This window comes from Meles meles, chromosome 4, assembly GCF_922984935.1.
Source record: "Meles meles chromosome 4, mMelMel3.1 paternal haplotype, whole genome shotgun sequence".
Taxonomy (NCBI): Eukaryota; Metazoa; Chordata; class Mammalia; order Carnivora; family Mustelidae; genus Meles; species Meles meles.
The window spans coordinates 85,731,443-85,744,846 of NC_060069.1; the positions used below are offsets into that span (position 1 = coordinate 85,731,443).

General features: G+C 38.2%; 2 protein-coding genes across 7 annotated transcripts in view; one reads left to right on the plus strand and one right to left on the minus strand.

The window, feature by feature from the left end:
* Positions 1 to 13,404, minus strand: part of MED12L (mediator complex subunit 12L) — a 324,770-nt gene that overhangs the window by 212,394 nt on the left and 98,972 nt on the right. For 2 of the 4 annotated variants that reach the window (XM_046002170.1, XM_046002169.1), the window contains exons 14-16: positions 12,700 to 12,914; positions 11,320 to 11,424; positions 10,296 to 10,472 (exon numbers count right to left, since the gene is read on the minus strand). In XM_046002170.1, coding sequence (XP_045858126.1) covers positions 10,296 to 10,472; positions 11,320 to 11,424; positions 12,700 to 12,914 — 497 coding nt within the window. The remainder of the gene's footprint in view (positions 1 to 10,295; positions 10,473 to 11,319; positions 11,425 to 12,699; positions 12,915 to 13,404) is intronic. The other 2 variants (XM_046002172.1, XM_046002171.1) reach the window with 1 other exon arrangement.
* GPR171 (G protein-coupled receptor 171) lies at positions 73 to 8,487 on the plus strand. 3 transcript variants are annotated; one of them, XM_046002181.1, is made up of 2 exons: positions 73 to 154; positions 5,523 to 8,487. In XM_046002181.1, the coding sequence occupies exon 2, from the start codon at positions 5,577 to 5,579 to the stop codon at positions 6,531 to 6,533; it is 957 nt and encodes a 318-aa protein (XP_045858137.1). In that variant the 5' UTR covers positions 73 to 154; positions 5,523 to 5,576; the 3' UTR covers positions 6,534 to 8,487. The 3 variants fall into 3 exon arrangements, 2 of the variants coding, with proteins under 2 accessions (XP_045858137.1, XP_045858138.1); XR_006818020.1 differs by lacking the exon at positions 5,523 to 8,487 and adding an exon at positions 4,767 to 5,165 and having other exon boundaries at positions 80 to 154; XM_046002182.1 differs by having other exon boundaries at positions 80 to 154; positions 5,554 to 8,487.

Sequence of the window (13,404 nt, forward strand, 5' to 3'; positions counted from 1 at the left end):
ACTTTAAAACCACACGAAAAGGAAAGGAAATTTTTTGTACAGCCAGCCTTCGTGCAATGGAGCTGTCAGTGCTCTTGCTCAGGCCAGACGGCAAGCTCCTGCTTCTCTGAAGACCCACAGCGAGCCCGCAGTGGCTCAGACAATATACCCCCAGGTAGGTCTTTTTAAGTACTTGATATATTCAAATGTCTTTCCATCTAAGGGGAAGCTATCATGTTCAGTGTTTAAGACGTTTAAGTTGAAAAGGACACTGTGTGATAAGGCTGCCGTGTAAGAGGGTACCAATTATTAAATTCTAAATAGATTCTCACTACGAACTGCACTATAATTTTCTTCTATCTGATGACCTCATCCATTCCTCTCAAAAGAAAAAAAAAAGAAGTTTAATTTATACAAGACTGAATACTTACTTATAGGCCAACATAACTATTCAGTAACTCAATCTTATTTTTTATAACAAAATGGATAAATGCCATGTTGTAAGTCTTTACAACAGGGTACAACAGATCTTGAAATGACTTCCTCCATAAAAATTTTGATAGGTAATTTCAAGAACATTCTACTGTGACTTTCACTTAAAAAGAAAAATCTAGTAAGTGTATTTATTCCCTAAGCAATGGGCACTCAATCCTAAACAAAGGAGACACTTGGAGTTTTTTGATTTTTGCTGTAGCACCTCAAATTTCCATAGGCTAAATAATTGGTTGATGAAACATTTATCAAGCACTTGGTCTTCAAATTTCTGAGAGAACACAAATGCTATTATAGTATGATTTAACCTCTAAACAACATACCAAAAATTTTAAATGAAGAGATTTGGTTTTCATTGCAATCTAGATTGAGGTTCACAAAAAGCAAGTGCAAGGTCCTACAGGAATCTCGAGCATCATCAAATAAATAGTTATTTATTTGTGATTATTTTTAAATAAATTATCCATAAGTGGTATATATGGCCAGTCCTAGCTATAGGGAATACTAATTATTACTTGATGAAAAAAATTTTCTAATCCTCCTCTTTACTGTATATTCATCTATAAAATGAGATTTTATTGTATAACTGTCTGAACAAAAGCAGCACTAAAAAAACACAGTACTATATTAACTATTATCATGTAACATTAGAAATACAAGAGCAGGGGCGCCTGAGTGGCTCAGTGGGTTAAGCCTCTGTCTTAGGCTCAGGTCATGATCTCGGGGTCCTGGGATCAAGCCCCACATCGGGCTCTCTGCTCAACAGGGAGCCTGCTTCCCCCTCTCTCTCTGCCTGCCTCTCTGCCTACTTGTGATCTCTCTCTGTGTCAAATAAATAAATAAAATATTTTTTTAAAAAGGGGGGAAGAGGGGCGCCTGTGTGGCTCAGTGGATTAAGCCGCTGCCTTCGGCTCAGGTCATGATCTCAGGGTCCTGGGATCGAGCCCCGCGTCGGACTCTCTGCTCTGCAGGGAGCCTGCTGCTTCCTCTCTGCCTACCTCTCTGCCTACTTGTGATCTCTCTCTCTGTCAAATAAATAAAATTAAAAAATTTAAAAAAAAAAGGGGGGGGGGAGAATACAAGAGCATAAGCCAAAATCCTAGCATCTGGTAAAGGAACAATGAGCTAAGGTGGGAGATGGAGATGAGGATCAATTTATTTCAACACTAGCTTTTGACCCAGAGAAGAAAAGGATGGTCAGAATGCCACGGTTCAAATAAATGGTTACTATCCAAAAAACAGAGTTCTAAGAAGTCAGTGAATGTTCATCATCACTAGCCATTAGGGAGATTCAAACTAAAACCACATTGAGATACCACCTCACACCAGTTAGAATGGCCAAAGTTAGCAAGACAGGAAACAACGTGTGTTGGAGAGGGTGTGGAGAAAGGGGAACCCTCTTACACTGTTGGTGGGAATGCAAGTTGGTGCAGCCACTTTGGAGAACAGTGTGGAGATTCCTCAAGAAATTAAAGATAGAGCTTCCCTATGACCCTGCAATTGCACTAGTGGGTATTTACCCCCAAAGATACAGATGTAGTGAAAAGAAGGGCCATCTGTACCCCAATGTTTATAGCGGCGATGGCCACAGTCGCCAAACTGTGGAAAGAACCAAGATGCCCTTCAACGGACAAATGGGTAAGGAAGATGTGGTCCATATACATGATGGAGTATTATGCCTCTATCCGAAAGGATGAATACCCAACTTTTGTAGCAACATGGACGGGACTGGAAGAGATTATGCTGAGTGAAATAAGTCAAGCAGAGAGAGTCAATTATCATATGGTTTCACTTATTTGTGGAGCATAACAAAGAACATGGAGGACATGGGGAGATGGAGAGGAGAAGGGAGTTGAGGGAAATTGGAAGGGGAGGTGAATCATGAGAGACTATGGACTCTGAAAAACAACCTGAGGGTCTTGAAGGGGCAGGGGGTGGGAGGTTGGGGGAATAAGGTGGTGGGTACTAGGGAGGGCACGTGTTGCATGGAGCACTGGGTGTGGTGTAAAAACAATGAATACTGTTACGCTGAAAAGACATAAAAAAATAAAATAAAATAAAAAGAAGTCAGTGAAGCCTGGAGTAGACTTCTGGACACAAAGAGCTTACTCCAGGCATTTTAAGATAGGAAGCATTTGGATATAGGAAGGATAAGGTCAGAAAGCCTAGAAATGATCAACGGGGTCAGATTCTGGCCCATTCATACAAGCTGGAAAAACCTTGCACAATATCGGAGTGCCAGACCCCAGTCTCTTCAACTGATCTGAAGCTTGGGCTAGACACTATCAATAAAGGTTCCCTCCATCCCTAAAGTCCTATGAGCCCCCAATTTTTATCACAGCCAGAGTACAAAGGCAGGAAGGACCAGTTCACAGCAGAGGAGAGATACCACCAGTCTAGGGAACTGGGGTGAAGACAGTAGGGATGGCTTGAAGCAACCAGGTCATGGGAACTTTGAAAGTAAGGGAGGTTTAGATTTAAAAGGTAGAACCTGGATCTGGTTTTTAAATATATATATATATGCATGCAGTAAAAGGAAACAGAAAAATACTTGAAGTCTGAATCTCTCTCATTAGTACTTAGGGGAAAAGTTAAGAACTAATATTATAGTATTATATTATATTATAGTATTATATTATAAAATATAATATTTTCTTTCTGCTCTTTTATGTGAAAATTGCGTAGAATATAGTTTCTGCCACATAGTAAGCACTCCGTAAGGCTGGCTGCTGTAACAACAGTTATTATCATCACCATCACCGTGATTACTATTACTGAAACAGAGCTCTAGAGTGGTTTTGAACATAGCTTCTGAGGTCAGACTGTCTGAGTTGGAATCCTGACTCTATAATTTAACAACTATATAACCCTGGGTGTTACTTAACCTCGTTGTGCCACACTTTTCTCATTTATAAAGTAGGGATTATAAATTAGGGATAATGCCTACGTGATGGGAATGATGAAATGTTAAATAAGCGGATGGAAAGTACTTAGCACAGTGCCAGATACAAAGTACTCAATTATTTTCATTGAGTTTAGTGCAGAATGAATTATGCATGAACCCTGAAGTCCTATCTGAAGTCAGGAAAGAGGAAGGACAGGTACCCTTTTTAATGACACTTTATATATATATATATATATATATATATATAAAGTTTCGTGTAAGTCTGCCTTAACAATCTGTTTATAGTGTTTCATCCCAAGGTATATACAGTGGATCATTAAATAATCAGGAGAATTAAGGATCAGAAAGGCTTCAAAATGTTTTGTTGTTGTTTTACTTTTAAAAGGAGGTTTCAGAGAATCTGTTTATTTGGACTTCTTAGCCACTATAATTAAGATTTTCTTTTTTTTTTAATTAATTTTACTTATTTTTGAGAGAGAGAAAGTGTGCATGAACACAAGGGAGGGGGGACAGAGGGAGAAGCAGACTCCCTATTGGGGAGGGAGCCTGACGTGGGACTCGATCCCAAGGCCTTAAGATTAACCAGCTGAGCCACCCAGTCACCCAGATTCGTTGTTTTTAACAAGTTGTGCATCAGGTTTTTTTCTGCTAAAACACAAAATCTCCTGGTCTTTAAAACAAGAAGAAGGTGTTTATTATGCATGAGGAGGGTGTACACCAAGAAGAAGCACCAGAAAGATATATCCATGGCCCTAAGAGCTTTAGTTTGGACCAGGCCAAAGAGAGAAACGGAAGCCCAGTTGGTTTACCTTACACTTATGTTCTAGATCTGGAGGGAATATGACAAGATTTTGTCATTATCAGTGTCAATCACAATGGTTCTAAGAATATGTCTTATACTTCTGGGCTTAACTGCCTCAAAACCTACAGTGAAAGAAAAGAAGCATTATAGTTAGATGCTTTCATACGAATATTAACTGAGCTTCCCTTTGAGAATTTTGTAACCAATGATCATATATTCTTGTTCTAAAAGGCTTTAAAATACATCCGTGGTCAAACATCTCAAAAACACCGACAGAGAAACATCTATACAAGCACTGTTTACCAGAAAGAGAAAACAAACCGCAGAGGTACTTTAAAATTATCCACTAGCTACAGTTGAAAAGGCCAAAAAAAAAAAAAAAAAAACCAGGAGAAATTAATTTTAATCATATATTTAACCTAACATCAGAAATATCATTTCAACATATGCTGAATACAAAAAATATGGAGATGTTTTACTAATTGTTCTATTTGTACAAAATAGTGCACACTTTTACTACTTGTACTGTTTTTTTATAATATTTCCTAAAAAAATCTTTAAAACCTGATGTGTATTTTGCATTTACAGCCCAGATCAATTTGGCTGTTGAAGTGGCTGTCATTTCAAGTGCTCAGTAGTCACAAGTGGCCACATACTGGACATCACAGGCCCAGGTCACTAGGGAATGGGAGTAAGGAAAAAGGAGGAGTAAGCGTCAATTCAAGCCAGATTCTAACCCTTCAACTCTTTTCGCTGAACAGAAAAATGACATGCAATGATGATAAACATGTTCTGGCATTTGACATAATGAAAGGCCAACTTTTAAAATAATTCCCTCTAAATTTCAGGATAATTTTCTATCCCCCGTTATCGTCCCTCTCAGCCTAGGTTTCTCCAGCATGAGGAGCTCTTGTCAATCTATGAAAATAAAATAGCAAGCCAGGAAGCCTCACTGAAACCTCTTCAGGCTCAGCCACAACTAAACCATTTTGCCCTCATTTCCTCTCTGTCTGTTTCTCAGAATTTCAGTTCACTTATCTCCTCTGCAAACTAACTTCCAACCCAAGTGGTAACAAGAGTTATCAGAATGCAAATGTATGATGTCGAAAATATCCATTCTAGAAGCAAACCTCTATGGGATTTCCCAAAATCATGAAATCAGACCATGGAAAACCCAGGCCTCCTCTACAAACCATGATGTTCCCACCATCTATTTCACCAATAAAATTCTACCTAAGAATTAGAAAAATTATGACCCGGGTATTCTGAATACAAATGTTTTTAAAGAAAACCACTTCTAATTTTAATTACTAACCTCCCTCCTCAACCCTTTTTTTTAAACAGATTCTTCGGATTTTTTTTTTTTTTTAAACAGAGTCATCCTTACTTCCCCTCAAGATGACAAACAGTTCTATCTTCTGCCCAGTTTACAGAGATCTGGAGCCATTCACATATTTTTTTTATTTAGTTTTCCTTGTTGGAATTATCGGAAGTGGTTTCGCAACCTGGGCTTTCGTACAGAACAAAAATCACAGGTGTGTAAGCATATACTTAATTAACCTGCTTACAGCTGATTTCCTGCTGACTCTGGCATTACCAGTGAAAATCGTTGTTGACTTGGGTGTGGCACCCTGGAAGCTGAAGATTTTCCACTGCCAAGTGACAGCCTGCCTCATCTACATTAATATGTACTTATCAATTATTTTCTTAGCATTTGTCAGCATTGATCACTGTCTTCAGTTGACATACAGCTCCAAGATTTATCGGATCCAAGAACCTGGATTTGCCAAAATGATATCGACCGTGGTGTGGCTAATGGTCCTCCTTATAACAGTGCCCAACATGATGATTCCCATCAGAGACATCGAGGAGAAGCCAAATGTGGGATGCATGGAATTCAAAAGGGAGTTTGGCAAAAATTGGCATTTGCTGACAAATTTCGTATGTGTAGCAATATTTTTAAATTTCTCAGCCATCATTTTAATATCTAACTGCCTTGTAATTCGACAACTCTACAGAAACAAAGACAACGAAAATTATCAGTATGTGAAAAAAGCCCTCATCAACATTCTTTTAGTGACTACCGGCTACATCATATGTTTTGTTCCGTATCACATTGTCCGAATCCCATACACCCTGAGCCAGACAGAGGTGATATCTGATTGCCCAACCAGGATTTCACTCTTTAAAGCCAAAGAGGCCACACTGCTCCTTGCTGTGTCGAACCTGTGTTTTGATCCTATCCTGTACTATCATCTCTCAAAAGCGTTCCGCTTAACAGTCACCAAGACCTTTGCTTCATCTAAGGAGACCCAGGCTCCAAAAGAAAAATCAAATGGTGAAAACAACGCGTAAAATATGGGATTTTTCATGTTATCACTTCCCGCCTCGGTGGACAACAGGTACCAGGAAAGAGAGAAAAGAGCCTAAGTAAGAGACACATGTGTGGCCTGGTTACTGAGAAACTTTTCTAAATGTAAGCTAAGCAGTACTCTTGTGTTTGTTAATGGTCCTAAACGCAATTATTCGCATAAAAAACTTAAAGATCCTGTTGAACCAACGTAAAACCGTGCATTATCCTTGAAATCTCAAAGAGTTTTAGGACAAGCTCAGAGGCATTCATGAAGTATTCATTTAAATACCAGGAACTGACTTCTTGATAGAAATATGCAAAATAATCTCCATGTAAGGTGCCAGAAAGCCCTTCAACAACACATTTTAAATAAAACCATTTAGATCATACCAAAAAAGTCCAGCTGATCTTCCCATGAAAGCACCTGTGCCCAATTTATTTTTAATCCACCATTTCAAAGATGGTAACCTTTTAGCTCACTACTCCAATTTTTAATATCTAATTGTTTTGTAACACAGCAACTAAACCTATTTACTTCTAAAGAGGCTTGGAAATACATAAGGAGTGTGTAATGTACTTTATACACTTATATTCTACCAGGTTTATAAAGACTTTCTACCCTAAGTAATGACAAATACAGTGATTTCTTGTTTTGTAGTAACATGAAATACACCGTACAGCATTTTCAAGCAAGTTGTTAAACTGCACTGACTGCTGAAACTACTGTTTTGGAACTAGAAACTCACATCAAAGGTATGGAAAAACACCACCAGTCAAATGGCCTTAAAATAGACATGCCAGATACACACAGCAAGACCTTGTAGGGAACACAACACATGCTGGGCTGACTGGCACCATGTCTGAGTCTGACCCCACATGGGGCCTCCAGTTCAAAGAAGGGGTGACTCCAGCTCTCAGGGTCACAACCCTCAGATCTAATTCTCTCTATGGCCAGTAATGCAGAAAGGACTCAATGGATGATATAAAATATAAGACTTATTTAGGAAAAAGAAAATTGAAAAGTTTAGATAAACATACCTGAGACTTCGGGGGTGGGGGGGGGGTTTCATTTCAATAGCAAAAGTCTGTTTTGCAACAATTGGTAATACATTTGCATTAGCTGTAGTGATTAAGAAATGGTGTTCCCGGCAGCCTCTTGAGCTCACCCACGTTCATGTTTCACGAGTGTACTTTTCACTTTAATAAATTTTCCCATTTGTGTAAAAAAATAAAAAATAAGAAAGAAAGAGTGTTCCTGGAAACTAACAAAACAAGTTTGATTCCAGAGTCATTTTTAGTCCTGTACTGAGAAGAATTATTTTCTGAAGCTTGAACCCAAGACAATTCCAGTGTACAATTTCATATCCCCTGAGTTTGAAGAGAGTAAATGCACCAAATGAGAAAATGCACCAAAATAAGTGTCTATCACACTTCCACCATGGTGAGCCCTGGACAAAGTCTAGCTAGCTAGTGGTCATGACAGGAACCCCCCTTCAGCATCATGTCTCTGCCCCAGGGTGTAAAGGGCACAGCTACGCCACAGCTATGCTGCTGAAACGCCAGCCCGCTAGAACCTGTGCTTGCTGATGGTCTGCTGCCCAGCAGATCAAGACATGATTCATATAAGCATGCATGAAACTACTAGTTTCTTTTCCTGAATCTTTTGGTCAAATCCCTATTAGTCTCTCTCCTTGGTCGTCACCCACTAGAGCTACATCTTTAAGACAGGAAATGGGGGTGGGAGGGAACAATTTTTTTTGTTATCATATTCTTATATTCTTCTCACATTCACGCATAATAGGTAAGTCAAATTTTCCCTCTTTATTAAGGAAGAGGACCAGACTCTCTACAGCATTCCTAATGTCAATGTTACATTAGTAACATTACTGATGATTTATTCTAAATGACACAGTAAAGGGAGGCCTAAGGCAACTGATGATAGAAGGCTAATAAAAAAATTGTATCCTACAACATCAATTTTCTAGCAGTTGCTTTATGATTGCATTACAGTTATGTGACAATCCATCATGAGAGACTTAATCACTAGAAATCATTCTTGTTCCTTCCTTCCTCCAAGGAGGTGGACAGTCTTTAGAATGTTACATGCTGGGAATGACTGCGTGGCCAAGGATTACATGAACAATAGAAGATGTCCGTGCTTGGGTAGTGCCCTAAACCAAGACATATGGAAGAGGAAGGCCAGCAAAGCCCTGCCTACCCAAGAGAGGAACATAAAATCCTCAACCAATTCAACCACATTCAACATTTTGCCGTATTTATTATAACCTCTCTCCTTTTTATTCAAATTAACTTTTTATTTTGGAATACTTTAAAATTTACAGAAAAGGTAGACAGGTAGTACAGCAAGTTCCATTATACCTTTCATTCAGTTTCCCCTAATGTTAATGCCTTATATCACCATGATACATTTGCCAAAAATAGGAAATTAACATTGGTGCATTAAGTGTTAACTGAACTCCAGACTTCAAATCCTGCCTCCCCCCACTTTTGATGCCAACTATTTTAAGACCAATCCCAGACATTGTAATAGTTCATCCATAAATTCTTCAGGACACATCTCTAAAATATCAGGCTATCCTTTCTGTTGCCCTAAATGCACAATGAGATTATTCCGTTATGTTGGAAATGAGTGATGTGTACAGATGATGAGCAGAAAGAATTGTGGCAACTTTTGACACAGCCCTGGACACAGAAAAACTGACACCAAAAAGAAGATTCTTAGTTGTTATTTAAAAAAAAAAGTGTAGAAAAAATTTTAAAATTTTGAAAAGTTCCAAAATAACAGGAATTAAAAATTAAGAAAATATTTAGTTTGCAGAGCAAAACTCCTCAAAGATATCCAGAAGACAACATTATATATACCTCACAATTACTCTGCTGTTAAAATAGTAATAATAACAATAGTGTGCAATGAAAAAAAATGCCTCATTAAAATTTCCCTTAAAATCCCAGGAAAAAAGATAGTAAACCTAAAATTATAAACACATTTACAGATTTGGGTCCAATTTTCATTAATATCAAAAAAACCAATCTTGTTTCCCTTCAGTAAAAAGCACATCACTCTTTATAAGTCAAGCACTACATTTCCCGGTAAATATCTCTCATATGCTGCTCAATTCTGATACTCATCAGATTGAAATTCAAGTCCATGTCATATGCAACCTCCTCTATGAAGCCTTAACCATCTTCTCAATCAGATGCTCTCTCTCTCCCCTCCAATATTTATTCTTTGAGAGTGGAAGACACCCAAGAATGTCAAACAGTTCACTTTCCAGTAAGCACTTGGGTTTTTACTAAATTATTGCTTGTGTTTTAGTGCATATAATTTCACACGTGTCTCCCTCCTATCTTATTCATCTTTCCTGTGTCCCAAAATTCTCATTCATCTGCATAACACCAAGTACCTGCCACAATACAGTGCACATAAAAGACACTCAGTAAATGAGGTAAAATGGAAGTGGGAAAACACATTTAGATGTCATTTGCCGTCACTCAAATGCTCTTGATAAAAGGATATTAATCTAAAAAATTCCGTTAATTCTAGCTAGCCAGTAACATCACATCACAAATTTGAACTACAACTATACATATGCTATATGATCATAATTATGACAAAAGAAGCAGTGAATGAAAAACTCACCTGCTTTCATATGTATTACTCAGGCAAGTGGTAGAAGAGTTGGTGGTTAACGATCATAAAATTAAACAATCAAGGCTGTCAATTGACTGGAGCCATGACTTACCAGAGGTATGGGGAAATGTGTTGCATACTGCAGGTGTCGCAGGAGGTCATAATTAGATGGAAAAATCAGCTCCCTGGGTTTTTCTCTCTTAAGCAACTTCTCACCATTAACCGACATTCTTCTGCCCAAGGAAGGGTTGGCATTCTCACAGGATTCTCCAGGCATGGGAGAAAAAATCTAAGTCATGTAAAACAAATGTTGGAGATTGTAAATAAAAGAGAGCAACACCAAAACACAGCACTACATACCAGAACTCCAAATACACAAGACACTCCTACACTATCTCTTCCCTCTTTAAGCACTGAGAAAATAAAGAGAAAAAAGAAACTGTGTTAATCTCCACAAAATTCATATACAGATAAGTAGGAAACTATCAACATAATCTCCCATTTTGAAGATGAGAAAATGACAAACACACTCATAAGAATTGTGCAAAGCTACACTTCCCAACATCAGACTCGTAGGTTAAGTGCTTCCTCATAGGGTTACATTTCCTACAAAAACATAAACACAGAAATCATTAACAAAACTAATGAGTACCAAATATAAAAGTTTTAATCAGTATTCCAAACAATATGTTTTTTATAAAGCACCTCACTGAGAGCCATAAGGAAGAAACTATTATAATTATACGGAAATAAAGTAGAGAAAGTATAACAAGTCCAGATCCAGGAAGGCTACATACATAGCAAATCAACACAGACTGTCATGATCAAACTATTCATGTATTCCTGAGAGATGATGATCTCAAATGAGCAAAAGAGTCACAGACAGTCAATTAGGAGGACAGGGGTGTTCTAATCTACAAAGGAGACGATGCAGCCAAAACTTAGGATGAACTGAAATGAGACAATTGCACAAGATGAATCACTGTACCCTAGCAAGGAATATGGCAGGATCACATTTACATCGATACACAGGTCATTCCAGTACATGGGGCAAGGAACAGAAGGATAGAGACAAGCTGGGATAGGGGTGGGAAGAGGGGGTTAATAGTCAATAAGAATTTGAAGGTTGAACCTACTGGAAATTCCGAACCAAAGTCTGTTTTAAAGTCATTCTTGTCTACTTCATCAAAAATATTAGTAGTTCCTGAGTCAATGCCCATATGCGCCATTATAGTCTGTTCCTGATGATTGCCAGAGAAAGAAAGTGACACTGTAAATTTTGTAGTTCATTAAAAACCTGAAGCTAAAATATGACAGTGATGTTTTTGACCACCCTAGGTCTTTTCTCTCCCTAGTACTATTTTTCCCAAAAGAGAGAAGTTTTAAGACATGCACTTGCTTTGAAAAGTCACATTCTTTATCCTCATCAGGTTTACCTTTCATGATACTTGAAGGAAAGAGCCCACCAACTTAAGACATTAAAAACAAACTGGCCAAAATGTCCGTCCTTTAACCTATTCCCAGTCACATGCTCACAAACTTGTCCCAGAAAATCTGAGAGTGTACCTAAGATATAAGAAACCTCGATATCCAAGAATAGAAAGGAAGAAACAAAAATGTAAAAGAAGCATAAACAGGTAAAGTAACTTTGGTTTTTAGCCTTTTATAACTTCTAGTGTGAGCAAATTTGGAAACAACAGTATTTGTACTAAGGAAGTAATTTTTAAAATTCCTGCACCATTTGATCACCAAATCTTAAGAACACGAACTATGAATCTACACGTGTAATTCTAATACCAGGTCTTTCAATTACAAGGATAACCAGTATTTTAAAAATATCATCACAGCATATGCTTAATCACTCACAAAACCATCATGAGGCTTGATTTTTAAGGAACCTCCACAATCTCTCACCATTTTCCACTCTTTTTATCACCTCCATGCTTTCTGCCTTGAAAACTTCTTTAAGTATTTGGAACAATGTCCAAAACACCAGAAATTGGCAGAAAATTATAGTCGTAGTATGAAATAATTTGACAAGAATAATTCCACAACATTTTAGAGTTTTCAATTAATTGAAATGAAAATATGATGTGTTATGATCAAAACAGGATGGCCCATTTTGTAGGAAAGACAGAAGCAATGGATGAACTGGGGGAAAGATGTTCCTTAGAACGGGACTTTAGGCCAAAATCAGTCTGATTTTAAGGCACAATGTTAAAGAAAAACTGGAAATTAGAAATACATAAAATTGGAAGCATTCCTGTCCAGTAAAAAAAAATGTTATGTACTGTCAAATCTTTTCATTAATAGTTTTAGAGTATCCAAAAGAAAATTCTGGAATATATATATATTCCATATGTTTTCTTCGTACGTGAGGAACAGAGATAAACGAGTTCTTAATAGGAGAATACAATTAAAATGCAATCACCCTTCCACCACCAAACGATCCTCTCAAAGGGGTTTCCCAGCTGAGTGTTGTTTTCAGGGCTGGGGCACCACTGCCAGGGCCATACCTCCATTTTCATGTCATGGTCCTTTGGGTAGTGTTCATCCACATTCTCTCCAGCTGGCGACCGCGGTCGGGTCGAGGCGGTGACTGACAAGTCTCCTCGAGATATGAGGGTGCACATGTATGCATCATGAGAGAAGACATCGTGTCGGATGAACTCACAGAAGAGCAGCACCAGATTCACAAATTCCACCTTTTCACATTCACTGTTTGGATCCGCTATAAAGGAAAAAATCAACAATTCAGTCCCGTTGATATAGTAGGAAAAAAACACCAAATAGGAAGGCTTAACATGGGGCACCCAGGTGGTTCAGTAGGTTAAGCAACTGCCCTCAGCTCCGGTTATGATCTCAGGGTCCTGGGATGGAGCCCCACTTTGGGCTTCCTACTGGGAGTGGGGGGTGGAGGGAGGGTCTGCTTCTCCCCCTGCCCTTCCCCGCAAAAGTCCCCACTCATGCTCTCTCTCAAATTTTTTAAAAAGCAAATCTTAAAAAAAAAAAAAAAAAGCTTAACAATATTTTCATTTTTTTCTTACACAATAGAAGAGTTATTAGAAAATTTACTATGAGACCCAAGCATTATCTGCATTATGGGCACATGGGTTTTGATTGTCCCTTTGGACTTGAAAAACCGTATCCAGTGTGTTAAGCACAATTTCCAGTTTAAAGATAGCGGTCCCTGGCAAATAAGTAACCACCTAAGTAATAAC